Below are 23,330 nucleotides of genomic sequence, written 5' to 3' on the forward strand. Positions count from 1 at the left end.
TTTTTGTCATAACACACCACTTTCTAACAAACTTCATAATTTACTTATTTACCATGCTATAGTTTATTGTCTGTCTCCCACTGCAAAAATATAAGCTCCACGAGCCCAGGCATTTCTGTCTATTTACTCTACAGCTATATTCTAAATGCCTGGAACAGAACCTGGCCCATAGTGGGCCCTCAGTATAATTCTGCTGAGTGAATGAATGGATGAAGTGTTATGTCAAAGTTTAAGCTTTTAGCTACTAAGTTATAGTGGCTCCCCAGGTGGTTACAGTGGCAAAGAAATTCTAAAATAGATTAAAGTAATTTTTTTAAACTTTGGAGTACAGATATATGAGGTATGGGTTTTAGAGATAATTCTCTCACTTGTTTCCTTAGGCTAATGTTCAGATTGGCTTGCAACTTCATTATCCAGCTCTGTAAATCTCTTTATATAAAACATTGTGTGTCACGTGTTTGTGGAGTAAAATGAGCAGATATGAACACATGACTAAACCCAGTTTTTTGGCACTTGCTCAGTGGGGGATAATTAAACACAATTGACAGAGTTCTTCAAAATGTTACCTGATGAATAAAAACGTTGCATGATTTATTGCAATTTTTAAAATTCACTATATCGTTGATCAGTTGTGATTTCTACTGAGATATTAGAACAACTCAAATTCTCTCATTAATTGTTTTAGACCCAGACACAACAAAAGACGCAGTAGACTTCAACACATATTTTCCTAAAGACCACTTGATTTTATTTACATTATAAAAAAAAAAAAGATCACTTTAGGGGCAGCAATAAATGAAGAGAAATCTTAGCCGGGTTGGTGGTTTGAGGAGTATAGTTATCTTATCCTTATCCAGTTGAAATGCTTCTTTCCAATAATGTTGCTGATTTCAGCTGAAAACAGCCCTGTGCAGTAAAATGTGAACATGGACATGGGCAACTGATACGTGATGATGAGGTCTAGAGGGTAAACCTGGCCAGAGGACAGTGACAAACATTATATATTTGTATTTATTTTTATGAACAGCAGCCAGTTTCTAACCCATGACAGTGGTTTCATAGGAAAAACTTGGGAATTTTGCATAGCAGTTTTCACCTACAAATCATGCACAAGGCATTCAATAAAGGTGTTGTCTGTATTTATCAAAATGTCTGTCAGTGGTTATAAATCAGAAAATACTGAAGTAGCTCTTTTGGCACATGCCTCGGGATTTGAATAATTCAAGATGACATCTTGGATGGGTTCCTGCTTGCTGATTGTATCATTTGTATGAGTTTATCAGAAGCAGGAGATGTGGTAATAATGTGTTCCTGTTCGCACTCTGTTCTCGTTGCTAGACTTCGGGGAATCACTTAAGGGAGTGTGACAAGTGCAAATCCAGCCTCTTATTTGTGTCCGCCCATGAGACAACTGCAATTGAATGTTTATGTGATATACTAGAGCAGAACTAGAATGAGAGGATCTTGGCTCCCCATTGAATTCTCTTTCCATCTTACCACATTCCTCAAATCTGATTCCACACAGCCCTTTATATAGCTTCATTTTTCATTTTCTTCTTCTTCACTCTGTCTGGTGATTTGTCTGTACTGGTGGTTCATGGCCTCTCTTTGAGCTGTTAATCCTGTTATTTCATGGACCACAGGCACACAGCAGAAGCCATATATATTTGACTTACAGACTAACATACAGCAAACATGATTTAAATTCTTTTTAACAATGGCTTTCAGAATCTTCATGCTTTCATGATTTAGAAATAAGAATGAAAAAGAAGAATTAAACATTCAAATGAGGAATTGAGAAATATAAATCTACGGAAATGGATGAATGACCTAGACTTTTCTTGGAAAAGATTAGAACACATTAGTGTTCTTCGAAATGTTATCTCATGATAGGAGTCTTCGTGTGCTTGAAAAACTGATTGTGTTGATGTATTCTCTCTGTTCTCAGGTGACTAATTGTTAGAAGTTTCTAAAAGGTCCCAATGAAATAATGCCTTAATTATACTATCTAAGAAATGAGAAAATATCTATTCAAAACCAGATAATATTGGTAAATTATTTTTATATCACCAATAAAATCCATTATAAAAACTGCTATTTCCTCTTTTATTAATAGCAGAGAAAACTGGAACACAAAAGATGACATATTCAGACCTGAATCATGCTTTCAAAATTGTCTTACTTATGTAGAGAAATTGAAACTGTCATGTGATATTCCTGTTTCCTCTTTTTAAAGTGGGACTGTGTTTGAATGATTTCCAGGTACCCTTCAGTATATGGCACCAGAAATAATAGATAAAGGCCCAAGAGGCTACGGGAAAGCAGCAGACATTTGGTCTTTGGGCTGCACGATCATCGAAATGGCCACTGGAAAGCCACCCTTTTATGAACTGGGAGAACCACAAGCAGCTATGTTCAAGGTCACATTTCAAATGTCTTGAAAAGCATGGATAAAGCTACTGGATATTCTATGGGTGTATGTCGTGTGTTTTTAGGCCACAGGAAAGGAGCCTAAGTAAACGCCATCTCAGGACATATTAATAAGTTCAAGAAGATTCACTCCCCTCAGTCAATGCGTATGTCTCGCACTGAGGATCTCTCTCCACCTGTTTTCTCAGCTCTAAAGTGAAATTCGGTGTAACTTCCTTTCACCACCTTTTCACACTGCAATGTAAATAGCACACCAGTCTGTGAAAGATGATTTAAGCTCTTTGGGAAACACAGTCTGAAAATCTTCCAAGAGGGAGCTATAAGAACATTTTTTTATCTATTTAAGTATTAAGTCAAAGCAATATTTTCCTTTACTTCTCTATCATAAGAATTCAAAGGCTCTATTTAAAATAAAAAAGTCAATGATTGCTATTTAAGTGCATCAATCTTATTCTCATATACCTATTCTTCTAGCCTGTGAATTTGCCCATTAGTAACTCTTGGGAGTGGCAAGTAGCCCCACCTTCCAAAATGGGGAGCACCTGATATGGAAATAGGGCTGAGAGAGCCCAGGGGCCACAGCTTCAGAATCCAGGGACTGGGCAAAGCAATGACCTGTGGCTGAGTCCCTGCTCTCCTCACGGGCCACACCGCCATCCCTGAGGGAAGTTTAAACCGAGAACTCTTTTCCTGAAAAGGAAAGCTCACTTGTCTGCTATTCTCTAAGGCAGAGGACTTTTGATAATAATTTATTTCTTTCCCTGCCACTGACATGTTTCTAACACTTATTCCATTTGTGAGTAGCCTCTCCTGAGGGGTTGTGTTACATACCTTCTGCTTTTGTACGAAGCTTGGTTTACTTTAAGCTTGAAGATGATTTGATGGGATACTGCTGATACCAAAATGAATAGTGTAACCAAACCTTACGAGCAACGAGAGCTGCCTTTATTTGAAATGAATGAACATTTTTCTCTTCTCGGTCAATCTTTCAAGTTTTCACCAGTGTCTAGGACTCCACTCTGAAATGCTGCTGTTTTACCAATCGGTGCAGGGATTATTAGAAGATATCTCATCTATGTTTTAGATGAGATAGCATAGATTCTGGCGCTGATCTTTGAATTCTGGCTCCAACACAGTCAAGTTATTTGATGATTTTAGGCAAACTACTTCCCCTTCTTGTACTCAGTTTCTTCATCTCTATAAAGTGGGTATAAAAAGTACCTAACTAATAAAGATTTTCTTGAGGAGTGTGTGAAATAATATCTGTCTGACACATAGTAAAGGCTACATAATTATCATAAATGATTATATGTTATCTATATAATAATACATTTATATAAACCATAAAACAAAAAAATTTTCCTTAGAAAAATTTCTCTGTACTAAATACGTGAAAACATTATTGAAAACAAATTTTAGAATGGCAGCAACAGGGAGAAAATTCTAATTGTTATACAAATTCTGTTTAATTTTAAAGTATTTTTAAATGTCTCTTTTAATGTCGGTGATTTGAGAGAGGGAAATATTCACAAATCATGGCATAGGGGAAAGAACACTGGCTTTAAGCCAAACAAATTAAGATTCGAATCCCAGATCTGCCTTTTCATAACCATGTAGCCTCACCCCTCTGAGCTTCATTTTCCTCATTGGTGTAACAGAGATAATAGTTAGTCTTATTGGGTTGTTGGGAGGATTCAATGAGATTCATAAATGGAAAAAGCCAAGTACAATTCCTGGCACGTAGCTATTATGACCAACACAGTGGTCTCATGTGAAAATGCTTTTTGGGTTTTTTTTGCACACCAGTGTGCTGATGTGTTTGAAAGATTTAAGTATTGAATTATTACTTCATAGTGCTGTCTACTCTCTTAAGCTAATTACTTGGCCTATGTCATTGATGGTTACAAAAGCACTCAGGAAACTTTCCACAACCTACAGAAAAAACATCTTCTCTCACTTTGAGAAAAGCCACGAGTTTGTAGTACATATATGATAATGGATTGTATTGCGCTAGGGGACCAAATAATGAAACCAGGAGCTCATGTGATGATATGGTCACTCAGAAGTCATGTTGTGCTGTGTCTTAGGTGGGAATGTTCAAAGTTCACCCAGAGATCCCAGAGTCCATGTCAGCAGAGGCCAAGGCATTCATACTGAAATGTTTCGAACCAGACCCTGACAAGAGAGCCTATGCTAACGACTTGCTTACTGATGAGTTCTTAAAAGTTTCAAGCAAAAAGAAAAGGACACAACCTAAGCTTTCAGGTATGTGGTTGCATTAAAGAGGATACGGGTCAGAGTCACTAAATCCTAAGCTTTTAAGATGGCAGATTTTTCCTGAAGTAAGCCACCATGTTTACAGATATTGATAGGAAACTGGCATAAACATTGGCACAGTGTTCTCAGGCATTGAGTTTCAGTGTCAGGAAGCTGTGTCACGATCACTCTCACAAATACCAGGACTTCATACATAATAGTCTTCCATCATCTGGTTAGGAGGTATTTAGTGTATCAGTATGTATAGTATCCTAGCATTGCGGATACAAAGATTAAAGTGGAAAAGGGATGAAATACAGCCTTTCAGAGCTGAAACTCCAAATGACATCTAATGGGCTATCGGGCTATTATAGAGCTGTGAAACTTCCAAGCCATCTAGATAATGTGTTCTTTTTACTTTAGGCAGTAGAAAATACCTCTTGCCTCTTAGAGACTATCTTTCTGAATAAGTAACCTCCCCCTAAAAAAGAAGAAAGATTGCCCATTGTAAATAAGACAGCAGCATAAAAATATAAATTGTCGTTTTGCAATAATGTCCGTAACTCATTTCAGATAGAAAAGAACAAGTAAATGATCCATTGTGGGCACTTTGGGTGTTTATATGGGATAAGGATGGGCAGATTGAGTGCTTGGAAAGGACATTGATTCCACGTTAAGCCTTCACTTTTTGTCGATTTCTCAGTCGAACAACAAACCCAGTGTGTGCTTATGACGCTCTTTGCTTTTCTTCCTACAGCTCTTTCACCTGGATCAAATGGTGAGTTTGTTTTCATATTTTCCATTGAGCTGAAACTGGGTGCATCGTATGATAAGCTCGAGATTGCCGATCACATAGGCTCACCCCCCACTCCCTGCTTACACAGGAGGCTGCTGGGTAGTAGTCGTGTGTGCAGCTGCAAGCCTGGCTCATTCCTTCAGAAACCCCTCACCTTTCTATTTCATGAGGGAGGCTCCCGTTGTTCCTCCCTAAATGCAAGATGATTATACTTTTGAAATCTTCAATTTGAGGGGAGTCCACATTTCCTTATCTAGGAGCTAGTTCGCCACCTAATGGATTTCTTGTGGAAAATTTCCATGCCACACACCTTCCTCAACTTTCGGGTCGTGTGTTCTCTCTAGTTTCAGTTGTTCAGGAGTAGTTGTGTTTTGGTTTTGGTTTTAATGTTGGCCTTTGCAGATCGTAACTAGGAAGGTCAATTTGCTCTAAGAAGATCAACTAATTTATTTCAAGGAATAATAAAAAAATGACCATGGTTTTGGATTTCCCTAAGTTGAATGAGTTATTGATCAATTAGTGCCGGGGCCATAATGTGTGTTGTTCCCCAGGACAGTGGCTGGATTTTGCAGGTTCCTCAAGTGCCTCAAAGCCAGTCAGCCTAGAGTAGAGGCCCAGTAATTGGAATTTTTTGGCCATAGCCTCTCCTGTTTTCCATCTTGAACTCTGAGAGTCAGGGAGAACTCGTGGAGAGCCCCTTCCTCTTGGGCCTGGCTCCACAGGCAGCCTAGACTTTGGAAGGCAGTCATTGTATTTTGCACTAGGTAGACCCTGGAGTGCTCTGCAGCCTTCTGACCAGCCTTTTTTGGTATCATAATATGGTTACTGACTTTGGTGTTATGCAGAAGTTGGTTCTGTTCCCAACTGAGCCACTTTCTAAATAGGTAATGCAGCAATTTATTTGTTTCATCTGGCATTCTGTGTTGGTAACAATACCTACTTTACAGATTTGGTTCTGAGAATAGAATTTTTAAAAATATACCAAAAGAGCCTGGGGTCCTACCCAGAAGGCACAGTCCATGATAATTTTATCCCTTCCACATGGAGTAGGTTTTTGTTGCAGGAAACAGATTCTCATCACATACACACATTGAAATTATGTGAACTCAATTCTCCACACTTGGCAAGAGAGAGAGAACCAAAGCTGACAGTTATGCCTGCAAGTCTTCTCAGTGAACATGTGCTTTAGAATGAGTATGAGATGGAAAGTATAAATCTGCTGAACTCTTAGAGTCAGTCACGTATCCCACGTGCCTTCTCACCCTCTGTGCTCAGGGTAATTCATGAGTAGTTTGGACTTTGCTTTGCCTTTAGAGACTAACTTCACTTATGATGTTACAGAATCCTAAGATTTTATAGAGTTAGAATTAAGAGGATGGGTGTTGGGGTCAGAACTATGTTTACTCGAAGACAGAGTGACCTTGGAAAATGGCTTACCCTCAGTCACCTCCTCGCTGTTAATAATTACTGATGTGCAGGCACATTTAACAGAGTCAGGAGTCCACTGCTAAGTGACCGTGCCATGTCTTTGAGACTGGGGCAGTTGCTGATTCAGCCCAGTCCAAAAGGAATTAACTTAAAAAGGGGGATTCCAGGCAACAGTGTATTGATTTCCTTTTTTACAATTTTACATCTGCCTTGTTTAGTAAAGGATTTTTGTGGTATTCGGACACTTGTTTGGTAAAGATATTTCTGGCAAAAATTACTTTTTTAAAAACCAATATTTAATGATATGTAGGCAACTCCTGTTGAATCAACTCAGTCTCCATCAAAATAAAAGCCCATGTTTGCCATACAATCATAGTATCAAAGAACTGAGAAAGACCTAAGAGAACACCTCGTCCTTTGGTTTCCGAAATCTGTGTTTAACCAAGAAACCTTTTTTGAATGAATCCTTAGATAGAGCTAATACTATAAATAAGACTGGCAGAGCCTATTTATTTTAAGTAAAACAAGGTTGAAACCTGTGTCTAGAATCACAGCATCCTACACACCCCATCAAAGATACTAAAGGTGGATCCTTAAACCTCTAAGGAACATGGTTTAAAAATTATGAATCTGGTCCTGTGTTTTAGAGATGTGAAAACTGTGACCCGTAAATGACCTTCCAAAAATCTGACAGGTGGTCAATAAAAATGACAGGATCTGAACCCAGGATCTCCTGGGCCTGACGCTTCCTCCACTGTTTCTTGCCTCAGATAATCCTTGTAGAGCCCAGAGGCCCTTTCCTCTCCGACCCCCCCTGCATGGGTCATATATTGAGCATGGAGAGTAGTCATAATCCCATGACCAGCCTCTTACATAGCATACGTTTTGGAATCTTTGGAACGAGACAGTTGACACCTATTATAATATTGTTTTCCTTCTGTCACTGTTTCAGCATGAGTACATTTTAAAAAGCATTGATTGTGTTTCTCCCCCTTCTCATGACAAGCAGAATATCTTAGGAGCATATCCTTGCCAGTACCTGTCCTGGTGGAAGATACGAGCAGCAGCAGTGAGTACGGCTCAGTTTCTCCCGACACAGAGTTAAAGGTGGACCCCTTCTCTTTCAAATCAAGAGCCAAATCCTGCGGAGAAAAAGATGTAAAAGGAATACGGACCCTCTTTTTGGGGTAAAGACCTGACTTATCTTGGGTGAAGGATGTATGTCATTTTATAAAGGAAATTGTGATTTATGCTGTATAATTTATTGCAGCATTCCAGATGAAAATTTTGAAGATCATAGCGCCCCACCTTCCCCTGAGGAAAAAGACTCTGGATTCTTTATGCTGAAGAAGGACAGTGAAAGACGGGCCACCCTTCATAGGATCCTGACAGAAGACCAGGACAAAGTTGTGAGAAACTTAATGGAATCTTTGGCTCAGGTAAAACATCTCGTTTTCCCAGAGTTCACAGATTTGAACTGTCATAACCTATGAGAATTAACCCAGGTGACGTGGAGACATGAGGAAGTTGTAGTGCTCAGAAGAAACCTACCTCAGAGGCGGGAAAAGGGGGCAAATCCCTAATGTAGAAACCACATTTCTGAACATAAGCTATTTTTAAGTCAGAAGCAAGGTTTCCATGTTAGTGAAGTTCCAACTAGTCCCTACAAGCCTCTTTTACTTTTTACTCATTTGTTTAGTCGCTCAATCAGTAAACACATAAATTGAGCCATCCCAATTGCTAATTCTGATATTAACGCAAGGCTACCTCTCAGTCACTCTTCTGAGTGTTTAGGAAATACAACAGACACCCCTGGACTTGTGGGGCTACATTCAGATGGAAGCTTATGGGCAATAATAAGTAAATCATATAGTGTGCTAGAAGGCCGCATGTGCTATGAAAAAACAAAGCTGGCCAGTGAAACTCTGGTTCCATAGTGTATTTGTATGCTAGGGCTGCTGTAACAGAATACCACAGACTGAGCAGCTAAAATGACAGAAATTTATTTCTGACAGTTCTGGAGGCTGAAAGTCTAAGAACAAGGTGTTGGCAGTTTTGGTTTCTCCTGAGGCCTCTTTCCTTGGTTTGCAGGTGGCGCCTGCTCGCTGTGTCCTCATCTGGCCTTTTTTCTCTGCCCCTGGTCTGTTGCTCATCCTGTTCTTATAAGAACACTAGTCCTCTTGCATTAGGGCCCCACCCTTATGTTCTCATTTAACCTTAAGTACCCGCTAAAGATCCTTCCTCCAAATGCAGTCACCTTAGAGGTTCGGGCTCCAACACACGGGTTTGCGGTTGTGGGGAACACAGTTCGGTGCACAACACCTGGGCATGTGTTCCCTGGGATTCTGTCTACACATATCAGGAAGAATCCTGTTGCCCACTCTGCGCCGGGGGATATAGGGTTTCCCCAGCACCAGGCCTCTGGTGGCCTTCCAGGCCTCCTGTGAATATAAGCTTCCATAGACACGTGTGGTCCCAGACAAGACACTTAGTCTCCTCCGTCAGTTGTACGGGTACTGTCTACCTGCTTTGGCTCCTGTGGCCACCACCTGTCCTCCCTGATCAGTGTGGACTATGTATATACCTTTTTCCTTCCCTTCTGTCCTGGAAAAATAGCTACAAAAAGGGTGGAGCTGGCAAAGTTGGGTCAAGTATTTAGTTTCTCAGCTGAACAGATTGCCTCTTCTCAGTTTGTATTGGGGTGTACATGGAGCCAGGTTTTCTCTTTCTTGGTTCTTGCTATACAGTCCCTGCTTGTCTTTGTCTTGAGAACCTCACTTAGTTTCTCTGCTTATTCCATCATCTTAGGAATTCTCTAATGTCCACCTCTTTTGATGCCTTAGGAGGAGCCGAAAGGATCTCTGGGTACAAGGAGAACCCAAATGAGCACCAATCTGTGCTTTCTGGGACAACTCTGACTTGAGTCCTAAAGGAAAGCTGCCTTGAGCAGTTCCTCTGAGGCCCAGTATGGAGGGGGCAGCCAGGACTCTGAGCTGGGGGTAGGATGAGTGCCCCGGATACCGCTCAGGAGTGGTAGGAGGTGTGAAGGAGACGGAGTTTAGTTTTCTCTCTTGCCTTTCCTTCTGCTCACTGTGGTCATTCAAAGACTGAGAATGGGATGGCATGAAATAAGGAGAACTAGGTTTAGATGAAAAGAGCAACTGGGCAGCAATTGGAGGTCATTCATTCATTCAGCAAACACTTATTGAGCGTCTACTATATGCCAGACACTGTTCTGTGTGCTGGGGACACTACAGTGAACAAAACTGAAAGAAAAATAAAAAACTGCATGCCAGTGAAGCTGACATTCTAGAGAAAAAAGGAACCAATAAAAAAATTAATAAATATGTATTTAAATATATAGTACCATATATAGTTAAACATACAGTTATAATATGTAATAATTATACCTATGAAACATATATAATAACAACCACTTTCTATGGGGCAAGTATTGTTCTTAGTGTTTCATGCATATTTCCTCATTTAGCCCTCATGACAATAGTGCTATAGTAATAGTTCTATTAGTATTCTCATTTTACACAGAGGAGGAGATTAAATTGCCAAGGCCATGCAGCCAAAGTGACAGAGTCAGGATTTGGACCAAGGCAGTCTGGCTCCCCAGTCTGTGCTCTTAACCACCACACTGCTCTCCTCCGTGGGATGCCAGATGGTGACAAATGCCAGGAGAAACATAAAGCGGGGAGGGTATGGGGCTTGGTAGGGGGAGCAAAGGAAGTCCCGATTAGCCACCGTGGAGTGAAGGCTTCTCCTGTGGCCACAGGTATAAGAGGCCTGTTTTAGGTCAGAAACACAGAACAACACAGGGAGTGCCTAAATCTCGTACTCACCCCCAAGGAGTGTGCTTTTCCTGTAGAGAAAATGTCTGCTTCGTTAGGGATTTTTCTTTGTCTCCCTGCTGGACTGTCGGTCCATTGGGGCAGGATGCTGTCTGTCCCAGCTCTCAACACAGAGCCTGGCAAGAGACCACTACCATGACTGTGCTAAAATTCTTAAATGTTGATGTTGGTTAATCCTATTCAGTTGTTTGTGACTTCCTGGTTTTTAACGCACACTAAATGTTCTCTAAATGGAGAAAGGAACAAATGCCTTCCTTAAAAGCAGCCATCAGAGGGCATGCCTTGGTACACCCTCTGAATCATCAAGTGACAGTGAGGGTCTTTCTGATTGTCCTGCTCCCGGTGCCATGAGTCCTTTCCTGGGCTATCACATGGTGATCTATTAATAGAGCTGGTCTTGACCCGGGTTTAACACTAGCTGTTCTAACTAATTGGGGCAGTACAATGTAATGGTTTAGGAGCTTGGGCTCAGACTCAGCTTGCATCTGTTTGAGGCCTGGCTCCATCACTTAAAGATTGTGTAATTTGGACAAGTTATTTAACTTCTCTGAAGCTGAATTTCCTAATCCAAAAAATAGAGGAAATGCTATAAGGAATAACTAAGATCATGAGCAATTGAGATAATAATCGAAAGTGTTCCACAAATGTTAACTGTTGTTATTGTTATCATTATCAAACAGACTAATAATTGTTTACTATCTTTACAATTTTTCTACAACCAGATAGAAGTAATTCTTTCCATTGTATTAAATATTTCTAGATACATCTTTACATTTAAGCCTATCTTTTGTAATAAGACTGAACTCGAGATGTTGGTCAGGTCCTCAAACAAGGCTACGAATGCCCTTTCAGTCTAGCATCTTTCTGAAATCCATGCATCACTTTTAAAGAAGTTTAAAGGATGAAGCATAGCACCTTTGCAGAAGATTCTGTGATGGTACCAGGAGTGCTCAGGAAAGGCACCCTGTCAGATGCTACCTTCTCATAGTGAATCAGGTTCACCTGATACCTAAGATGCTCGTTTTTGAAGGAACATTAGTGAGTGCACACGGAGACAGGAGTTAAAACAGAAATAATGGTATATAAGTGGCTGAAATACTCTAGAGAATATATTTCCCAGAGTAGACAGTGTTCCTTTATAGGACAGCCGCACACACCTCCAAAAACAAGAAGCAACATGTTTTCCTGTTGTGAGAACAAAGCTAATGTCAAAAAATGTTTGTTATTTAAACTGCTCACAAACATGTAGCTGATTTTTCACTAAGAGAAGCTTCCAATTTTCGAATAACTCACATTTTTCTTCTTGGACATATTTTCATGTTATTATGATATTGCCTATAAATCTTTACTTTGGGTGTAATTTAGTTCGCAGTAAGGAAAGAAAAAAAGTTTGTAATTGTTCCCAGTCTGATTTTAAAATATTCCCTTACTGACAGCTTCCAAGCTTTTCAATATAATCTTTTATCATGAAAACATACACATGAGAGGAAGCTCTGAGATGAAAATATATTGAGAGGAAGAATTTGATGGTGCATTTCTTTTATTTTAATAGAATCCTAGAAATTGTAGTTTTCACAGCCCAGTTGAGGAATTTAATTTTAATGATGAGGACAAAATATGCAATATGAGATAGAAATGAGCACAGTAAACATCCTGTTGGTTCTTAAAGTTAAAGAGCATCAGTAACATTCTACTATGTTTCCTGTAAGGAAGCAATATTCCTTGCACAAAATAAAAATTTAAAAAGTCAACTTGAGAGAGGGAATTTGCTTAAATACCGTATTTTATTTTTAATATATAAAATAGTCCATTGGTCCATTTTTATAACTAATTGCCTCATTGGTGGATAAGGAATTGTTTCAAGGATGAAGTTTGCAGCAAGCCCTTTCGGTTGCAAGGATTGGACACCCTGTAAGAGCAGTTGAAGTCCTGGGGACATGTTGTAGGTAGATACACATAGCAATAAGAGGACTCTTAAGTGGACTCTTAAGGAATTCCAACCATAGTTCCTCACAAAGACTGAAACTAGAGTGATTCCACGGGTCTTGAAGTTCCAGGACTTTGCACACGTTTTCTCTGGCTCAGTGGCTATTGGCCCACTTGGTGTACCATTTCTGTGTGTGTCCACTTCTCCTCTCCCTATCGATTGTCATTCTTCCGCTTTCTTCCTCATGACTGACATACTCTTGCTCGTGTTTTATGACTTCTCTCCCTGGGCAGACTTTGAGTTTGAGATCCAGTGGCTTATTGGCTGAATCTCTCTTTAGTTCCCAATTAAAATTTCTGAGAGCACGAATCTGATTGCCTCAGCCTGTCTCTGTTTGGACAAAGCTTTGTATATCTGACTCTATCATAGCTATTGGCCAATGTGTGAGGTAGGCACCCTTCCTCCCAAAGTCTGATTATTACTTGGGGAGGAGAGTTGGGGCGGGGGGAAAGAGCCCAATCGTTCACATATGGTCCAGCACAGATCGACAGACAGGTTGTTGGTTTTTATTCACAGGGGGCTGAAGAACCTAAATTAAAATGGGAGCACATCACAACCCTCATCGCAAGCCTCAGAGAATTTGTGAGATCCACTGACCGAAAAATCATAGCCACCACCCTGTCAAAGTTGAAGTTAGAGCTCGACTTCGACAGCCACGGCATTAGCCAAGTCCAGGTGGTGCTCTTTGGTTTTCAGGATGCTGTAAGTATGGCATTTTGCCAATGTTTCTCTACACACGCCAGCTGACAGTAGTCAGAAAAATAGGATGAAACGTGAGTTCTGTTATCTTGTCTTTGTTTAATAATTTCAATGAACTCTCTTCTCTTTGGATGATAAGTAAATGTGAGATGGTTGCTTACCTGTGTGCTTGTAAGTATGAGATTTATTGTTTTGTGTACTTGTATCCCCCAAAGTTAGATACACATAAAATTGAACACGATGGAAAATAACAAAACTCATAAACATCTCTCCTGGCTGAACTTTGTTCTTATGAAATCATGTTGTGGGTCACTCACTATTTATTTTGCTGACTTGAGCAACAGAACACACTAGTCATGCGTTTTCTAATTTTATATGAGAGATGCCATCTAGTGGTCGTGTAGACACACACAACGGTACAGGTTGGAATGGCCACTGCTAAATAAAACCAAGGGGGGAAAAAAATGTTTTTTTCAGTTTTACTCTGGTTTCCATTCAGAACATTTTAAACATGTTTGTTTAATATTTCCTAGCCATCAATTTACTTCAGAGGACATGGCATCCCTGAGTGAAAATTGATCCACATGATCTAATGAGGTAGCTGACGACCCTTTCTCTCACATTGAGTTACTGTAAAACATAAACTACAAGTCGGTCCTCCAAAAAGCCTGATTCAAAAACATATGTGTTATTCTTGAATGAGATCTATCTCTGGAGCTTTGTACCAAAAAAAGCCTGAAACCCCTCCCCGAAGGCCCTTACAAGGGATAGGAGAGTGAAATAAGAGAGTTATTGACTGTGTCTGTGGTTTGAATCTGGAAGCACTTTGCATAATTTTATTTAAATTCCAAAAATTAAATCACTCCTAATGTGTGTACTGCTCCTATGTAGAAGGTATCTTGGCAGTTGTATTTGGAGCGTCCAATGATCCCTGATTTAAAACCAAATTATCATCCTTCAACAGCCACTAATGTTCTCTGAGACTCTGTGTAAACTACCTGGTCTTCGTGCTATATTGTGGGTAGGGACAAGATTCCTGACTTGACTGAGGTCTCGGGAAATGAAAGCAACTGACAAAACCTGTCACTCATATTAAATGCTAAAGGCGCACTTAACCGTAACTAGGGAAACCCAGCCATCTACGGATAGAAGGAAATAATTTAGTGAATTTACACTTGCCCACACATTTGGCTTCCAGCTTAATGGTTGGAAAGCAAATTGGCCCGTAGAATTCAGATTGAGAGCAGTTAGTTATGATCCTGGGTCTTGGGCTCAGGACACACACACACACACACACACACACACACACACACACACACACACTTCTGCTCTTGTCCATTCACTGTCCAGAATGAGAATGAACCCAAACAATGGGCCCTGTGAAATATACTGTTTAATGAAAAGCTATGAGGAGCAAGTCTTTGTTGTAGAGGATCCCTCTTCCATCTTCTGTATGTGACTCTTGAGAGAAATATTCTAGTTTACTAGATGTTATACCCAAATAAATAGGAAAATCCTTTAAGAAATGAAGGACAAACTCACTCTGAAAGGATTTCCGAGAACCTAGCAATGCTTCACTTCCTCAGCAGTAACTACTACACGGAACTCGTCAGGCCCACTCCCTTCTAAACTGGGGGATTGGGGGAAGATGAACCATGGGCAGAAATAAACAAATGTAACTACAGCTTTTGGTGTGGGATGGCAGCTAGGTCACCTCCCTAGCTTCCTCTAAGATATCTAGTCAGAGACGTTCTGGGAAAATAGCCTCTTTTCTTAGAGGCCTGTGTCAACCAGCAATTAGTGGAGTCAACCCAAATATTAAATAAGCCTCTTTTAGCCTTATGATAAAGATTATTTTTAAAAAGGTAATGCATATGGTTTATGCATAAAATGGAATATTATTCACCCTTATAAACAAAGTTCTGATACATTAAACTAAGTGAAATAAGCCAATCACAAAAATACTGTATGATTCCACTTATGTGAGACACCTAGAGTAGTCATATTCAGAGACAAGAAGTAGAATGGCGGTTGCCAGGGGCTGAATGGAGACGGCAATGAGTTAGTGTTGAATGGGTGTAGTTTCAGTTTTCCAAGATGAAAAGAGTCTGAAGATAGACATTGGTGATGGTAGCACAACAATGTCAATGTATTTAATGTCACTGAACCTGTACACTTAAAAATGGTTAAGATGGTAAATTTTATGTTATGTGTATTTTGCCACAGTTTTTTTAAAAAAGGTAATGTGTATATCTATTTCAGTGTCTATTTAAATGTATGAAATATTACTAGACATTTTAAAAAGAGTCCCTTACAACAAAAATTTTAAAATTTTATTAAATTTATTGGGGTGATATTGGTTAATAAAATTATATAGATTTCAAGTGTACAATTCTATAATACATCATCTGTATATTGCACTGTGTGTTAACCACCCAAAGGCCATCTATCACTATATATTTGACCCCCTTTACCCTTTTCTATCTCCCCCCCACCTACTTTCCCTCTGGTAACTATTAACTGTTGGCTGTGTCTATGAGTTTTGTTTGTTTATTTGTCTTGTTTGTTGCTTTCAGTTTTATATCCCACATATGAGTGAAATCATATGGTTCTCGACTTTTTCCATCTTATTTCGCTTAGCATGATATTCTCAAGATCCATCCAAAGATTTTTAATGTGACAGCTTTTCTGGAATATTTTAACAGATTATTCCCCTGTTTACAGAGATACAGACAACTGTGGGAAGGAAATCAGGCATGCACTGTGGCATACCTGTAGGTAGCACGAACATGCTCATTTCCCCCTTTACCTGCTTTTCCACATCACCAGAGTATGCCAAGACACTTGGTTGTGTTAAATGGCAGGGTCATAACATTTAAGAATAGTGTTTATTTTTATTTAAAGCCCCTTAGACCATTTTCATTTTTCCCCTCCTTTACCTTCTCCACCATCCAATCTGCAGACTTCATGGAAGGTGAAAGCTGCACGTTCTGAGTCCCAGTGATGCAACATTCCCATTTAACCACACTGCCTTTCATTTAAGTAACGTACCCCATTTGCTTACATTGGGTTCACTGAACTTTAAACTGAAGTGGCGATTTTTCATTTGTTTTCCAGTGACATAAATAAATTATTCACAACTCATGGTGAAGAAACTTTTTCGTTATTTTACTGATAAATTGTCATCCAAATGCTTGCATCAGTTAGATTATTTGCAGTTAAAAATTACCGTAGACTAAATGTCCATCTGTTTCTGCAGGTCAATAAAGTTCTGCGGAATCATAACATAAAGCCACACTGGATGTTTGCCTTGGACAGTATCATCCGAAAGGCGGTGCAGACGGCCATTACCATTCTGGTTCCAGGTTACAAATATTTAATTACTTTGCAAATATTCAATGTTTGGTATATTATATTACTGTTCGTCTATCATTTACTGAGTTTAAGACCAGGTTAGCTTCTTTTTTTTTAAATCTTTTCAAAGCCAACAAATAACATGTATCTAGGGTATACAGTTTGAGCAAAATATTTACTATAAGTGAGGGTCTTTAAAGAGCATATTTGGATATGAAGAGAAAGAGAAAACTATACAGGTGACCCAAATACATATGCTTTTCAATATACTGATATCTGTGCCTGCAAAACACATTCCTGTGTCATCTTTTATCTATGGTCCCAAACCAGTCAGTGCACTGAATGATGTAAAGAGTTCTTTAAAATTACAGCTTTCAGAGTCCATCCCAGACTGAGTGAGAATCAGCTGTGGAAAAAGCCCAGGAATCTGATTTTAATTTCATTCCCAGGTCATTTTGATACTCAACTAGATTTGGGAATCACTGGTCTAGACACATCCCAGCTATGTTTGCAGTGACATACAAAAGGGGTAATGCTGAAAAACAGAAGGGCTGGGTTTTATGGCATAAATAAGGCATGTATTCATACTCTGTGGCAAACTTCCAAAATGTTTTGCTAGTCCACCCAATAATAAAAAAAAATTTGAGCAAAGCTCTTCCACCACATATAATATATAACATATAACATATAATATGTATTATATACTATATAATGGAACTAAATGCTTGACATCAGTTCATCTTGGTCATATATTTTATCATTTATATAATGGTGTCCAGTGTATATTGCCTTCTCCTATCCTGAAAGTAATATAAAAACCCATACTTCCTCCATGTAATTCTCCTCTAAAGTTTCCACTTAAAAAAAAAAAAAATCAAACAGCAATTTCAGTTTTCTCTGAGACTTTTAGTGGCCTGAAAGAAACCCAATTTCACAGTGAAAAGGCAAAGAACTTTCCTTAGCAAACACTTTTCATAAAGAATGTGGCTTGTTCCACACACAGGTTGGATTAAAGCAGTGCCCATCCCTGGGACACCCAGGTGAGGAGACCTGCCTCTCTGCACTCTCCCTCAACGTAACAGCATTTCGCCTACAGCATGCTGAAGTGTGCTTTTTAAACTTTCCATTTTGGCAGAATTGTAGATTTCCGGAAACATTGCAAAGATGATATAGAAAATTTTCGTATTCCTTCCACCCAGTTCCTTTCATACATCTTATGTAACTATGATATATTTGTCAAAACTGAGAAACTAACGTTGGCACAAAATAAGTAGCAACACTACAGGCTTCATCCATAGGCCACCTGTTTTACACTGATGTTCTGTTTCAGTTCCAGGTTACAATCCACTGCATTTAGGTAATCCATTTTAAAAGGAAGATTTTTTTTAAAAAAGTTAGATAAACAGATCCTTTATATGGTATTTAAATTATTTCAAAGTATAATCCCTCTCTCCTTTCCTCATTTGGACATTCTTAATTTAGGTTACTACTATGTTTAACGCATGGCCTGTACCTGTCCCTTTTACTGATACATACCTATTCCCTTTCACCCCTTGTATCTTTTGAGACCATAACCCCTCTATAGTAATTCCCCCATATCCAAGCTTATCATAATGATAAATTATATAAATATTTAAGTGTCTGTTAATTTCTTTAGGGTATTACATTAGATTTACATTTCTTAGGTTCACATTCAATTGGTAGTCATGTGTTTCAAAGCCTCTTTAAATTTTTTTCTGTCGTGCAAATTTTCACCCTTATTTGTTATAATCAGGTGAAACTCATTTACTTATTGTTTCAACCAATAGTTATGAGGGGTCTACTCTTTTCCAGGCACTACTGTGCTGGACAATATGCCCAACACAAAATAAAATAAAACAGACACAGCTACTTACTGGTGAGGGAAATGGCCATTAGGCAAGAAAATAAAAGCAGTTTCAGATTGTGACAAGTATCACAAATGGGGGAAAACCATTTCCAAGGAGAAAGAATAATAGGGAGTCTACTTTAGGCTCTGTGGTAGGTCAGGACACTCTAGGAGACGTCTTTTAAATCGAGACCTGCAGAATGCACAGGTACAAGAACGCAGAGGTAGGAGGCTAGAGGGACATGGAGTGAGATGTGCTCCATTTGGAGGGAACAACATGTGCAGGAATATTAGAACTTCTACGTATATTTCTTTCTTACATAAGAAAGAGAGAAATGAGTGTTTACTAATGTTTAATATAAAGATCAACATGAGTGCCCTCACTCTCAAGTCAAACAAGGTATTCTGAGAGAAGAGAGGGAATTCCACAACTTGGAAGGATCGATGGAGACTTAAAGTTTGCAGAACCATTTATAAATACCCTAAATTTTAAAATATTTCATATTTATCTTTTTAAATTTCTACTTTAGGATGCTTTATAATATATGTACAAATTAGTACAATAGAAATGTTTCTAATTTATGTATCTAAATCTATTCCCCCCTACACACATATTAGTATGAGTATATATAATATATACTATATAATATTTAACACCCTGTTTCCCCAAAAATATGACCTAGCTGGACCATCAGCTCTAATGCATCTTTTGGAGCAAAAATTAATATAAGACCCTGTATTATAGTATATTGTATTATATTATATTTTGTTATATTATATTATACCTGGTCTTATATTATGTTATATTATATTATACCCGATCTTATATTATATAAGACCTGGTCATATATTATAGTAAAATAAGACCAGGTCATATTAATTTTTGCTCCAAAAGACACAATGCAGCTGATTGTCCGGCTAGGTCTTATTTTTTGGGAAACATGGTATATGATATGTAGTTTATATAATATGTAGTTTACAGAAAAAAAATCTAGAGAGGCTTTGAAACACATGACTACCAATTGAATGTGAACCTAAGGAATGCAAATTTAATGCAATGGTCTAAAGAAATTAACAAATACTTAAATATTTAGATGATTTATTGTGATAAGCTTGGATGTGGGGAAATGTACTATAGAGGGGTATGTTATAGTCTCAAAAGATACAAGGGGTGAAAGGGAATAGGTATGTATCAGTAAAAGGGATAGGTACAGGCCATGCGTTGAACACAATAACCTAAATTAAGAATGCCCAAATGAGGAAAGGAGAGAGGGATTATACTTTAAAATAATTTAAATACCATATAAAGAATCTGTTAATCTAATTTTTTTAAAAATGTTCCTTTTAAAATGGATTACCTAAATGCAATGGATTGTAACCTGGAACTGAAACAGAACATCAGTGTAAAACAGGTGGCCTATGGATGAAGCCTGTAGTTTTGCTACTCGTATTGCGCTAATGTTAGTTTCTCAGTTTTGACAAATACATCACAGTTACATAAGATGTATGAAAGAAGCTGGGTGGAAGAAATATGGGAATTCTCTATATTATCTTTGCCGTGTTTCCGGAAATCTACAATTCTTCCAAAATGGAATGTTTAAAAAATACACTGATTATCATGCTTCAGGCGAAAAGCTGTTATGTTGAGGGAGAGTGCAGAGAGGCACGTCTCCTCACCTGGGTGTCCCAGGGATGGGCACTGCTTTAACCCAACCTGCGTGTGGAACAAGCCACATTCTTTATGAAAAGCGTTTGCTAAGGAAAGTTCTTTGTCTTTCCACTGTGAAATTGGTTTCTTTGAGGCCACTAGGAATCTCAGAGAAAACTGAAATTACTGTTTGAAAAGATGTGTTTGTTTTTTTTTTAAAAAGGAAACTTTAGAGGAGAATTACATGGAGGAAGTATTTTTTATATTACTTTCAGGATAGGAGAAGGCAATATACACTGGACACCATTATATAAATGATAAAATATATGACCAAGATGAACCGATGTCAAGCATTTAGTTCCATCAAATTTCGAATGTTCCTAAAGGTTTTGTTATACAATTAAGACTCAAAGAAACTACATTAACAATACCAGTTTTCATAGTCCCCAGATAAAAATTCCTTTTAGATGACAAAATACTACAATTAACCAACGAAATTCTGAAAGAAAGAAAAGAACAACTTAAAAGTATACCATCATTAGCACATACATTTTCTAGGTCTGTTTGCCGAGAGCACCCAGATCTTGGTTTCTAAATGCCATTTCTCTAATAAAAGGAATCAGAACTCCTTGGAGACATGGTTGGTTCCAGGCCTAGGGCAAGGGAAGTACAAGATGAACCTGGAACATGTAGTAATGCCAAAAAGTACAGAACTGCCTCCAAAAGGATGGAGGCTTGTTGAAAGGACACGGAGCCAGCTTGAGGGAGTTCCCAAGAGTCTAAGCCAGAACAATTTGAGCCATTGAATCAAATCAAATCAAATCAAATCAAATAATGACAGCCCATAGAATAAATTAAATCTCTATGAGTCCAATACTGCTCTAAATAATCGAATAAAGAAATATGTGGAGGAGAAGGGCCAGCTCTATGTTTTAGTAGCATTCTAACTAATAAGCGTAGAAAGAATAAAGGAAAGAGAAAATCACCATAGGAAACAAAATAGTAATAATTATTGCAGGCAAGAACCATTAATGGCTGCTAAGATTAGTAGGCAAAAGAGTGATGAGAAGCAGGATATTTAAATGGTCTCAAATTATCTCCCCACAAGACATTTACTAATGACAAAGTGAAAACTGACTTTACAGTGGAAGAACCTGGCAGACACCCCCTTTGTCAAACAATCCAGGTAAGCGTCACTAGTGATAAGACACATCAGCATCATGTACCTCCTGATCTGATGTACTTACTTGTAGAAGGACACAACATTACCTTTGTGGTATTCTTGCCTAAAATTCTTAGCCACAACCTAATCACGATAAGACATTGTTGAATCAAAAATGAGAGACATAATACAAAATACATGACCCTAAAAAGTATGGAGGTCATGGGAGATAAAAAAAATATAGGGGAACTGTCACAGATTGGAAGAGACTAAGGAAACATGATAGCTAGTCGCAGTGTGGGATCCTGGATCAGAAAAAGGACATCAGCAGGAAAAGTGGTGAAGTTCAAATAAGGTCTGTAGATTAGTTCCTAGTATTGTATCGATGTTAATTTCCTGGTTTGGGTGATAGTACCAAAGCTATGTAAGAAGTTAAGTTTAGGGCAAGCTGCTGAAGGGTGTATGGGGAGTCTCTGTACTACTTTTGCAACTTTTCTGTTATTTCGAAATTGTTTCAAAATTAAAAAGTGCTCCATCTTCTTTTCTCCAAAAAGAGCACACAGAGCAGAGAGTAGTACAGGGCAAGCCCTGTAAGAGTTTTTTTCTCAGGCTGTTTTCTCACTTGTCACCAAGAATCAGCCTTTAGATGATTGGCAACATTAACTATCTGTTGTTATTCCTCAAGAATAGCCCGGCTGTGGGTGACCAGATGGAAAAATGCTGAGCATAGATTTCATGCTGGCAGTGCTTGGGCGGAGAGAACTGACAATGTAGGCATACTTCCTAGACTAACAATAATTTTAAGCAGTTTTTAAACTGCTTAAAGCAGATGTTATACAAATTGTAAAGCCGAATCTGTTGTGTGCCCCATGACCACATGAATGTAAAACGACCAGCTTTCTATACTACATGAGGATCTTAGTGCAAGCATACGCTGCACTGACAAGTATTGTGATTTTCTTGAGCATCGTAAATACCTTGTGTTATAGAAGCTTGATCTAGTTATTTTCCTCTGGGGCAATAACCAGTTGGGGTGGGCAGGTAGGGCGGTGGGAATAATATTGTTGTTTAATCCCGTCTTGCCGTCACTGCAAATGTGCTTTATTTGTCACTGAGCATTCTTAACACATGTACATGTGAATTATATATGTAGCTAGGTCTATACCTGAGATCATGTAAGCTATTTTTAGCGGTATTAATTTGTACTTATGTTATCTTTATACATGATCTTATGGCTCTTCTGTATAGTCAGTCTTAGCTCTCCTTTAGATTGTTCTGAGGACAAGAACCAGATGTTCTATCTCATTTGCATATGTTACAATGTGTGATTTGGTGATATGGACTCAGGAGCCACCATGAAAGACAAAAATAACATTCGTTTACAATCTTCTACTTTCTTCATATTATTTGAAAGAATTTTCTTAGTCCTTTATACGTACATAAAATGATAATTTATGGTAGTTTAAAGTGTACAGAGTTAGGGAACTATGAAGGGATAGTTAAATAAAATAATAAATATCAGGAACTTTCCTCCCCACAAGTGAGCTTATAGTCAACAGAACAATAAAAATTTTTAATTGTTTTTAAATTTTCAGTTTAGAAACCTTAAAAGAAATTTAAGAATAATTTTAGAAAAATTTTTAAAGGCCTAATCTTATGTTCTAATTTAACCTAGAATTGCCCTTTATTAAATTATTTTTAAAGTAAAATCTGTTTTCCTTATTTCGTTCCCTTCTAAATACAAATAATCCAAGTAGGACAACCCTTCCATTCTGCCAACATTTTTTGAGAGGCTAATAATGTCTTAGCCCCTACGTTACTTAAGTGCTGAGTTTGCAAAAGT

The 23,330-nt window shown here is 38.3% G+C and overlaps 1 protein-coding gene across 1 annotated transcript in view; it reads left to right on the plus strand.

Moving 5' to 3' along the window:
- The window catches only part of MAP3K5 (mitogen-activated protein kinase kinase kinase 5), a 178,298-nt gene that overhangs the window by 144,228 nt on the left and 10,740 nt on the right, over positions 1 to 23,330 (plus strand). Inside the window, exons 19-25 of the mRNA XM_081044707.1 lie at positions 2,263 to 2,420; positions 4,518 to 4,695; positions 5,444 to 5,464; positions 7,920 to 8,097; positions 8,181 to 8,349; positions 13,274 to 13,459; positions 16,716 to 16,821. Coding sequence (XP_080900833.1) covers positions 2,263 to 2,420; positions 4,518 to 4,695; positions 5,444 to 5,464; positions 7,920 to 8,097; positions 8,181 to 8,349; positions 13,274 to 13,459; positions 16,716 to 16,821 — 996 coding nt within the window. The remainder of the gene's footprint in view (positions 1 to 2,262; positions 2,421 to 4,517; positions 4,696 to 5,443; positions 5,465 to 7,919; positions 8,098 to 8,180; positions 8,350 to 13,273; positions 13,460 to 16,715; positions 16,822 to 23,330) is intronic.

This window comes from Rhinolophus hipposideros (genome assembly GCF_964194185.1).
Source record: "Rhinolophus hipposideros genome assembly, chromosome: 3".
NCBI lineage: Eukaryota > Metazoa > Chordata > Mammalia > Chiroptera > Rhinolophidae > Rhinolophus > Rhinolophus hipposideros.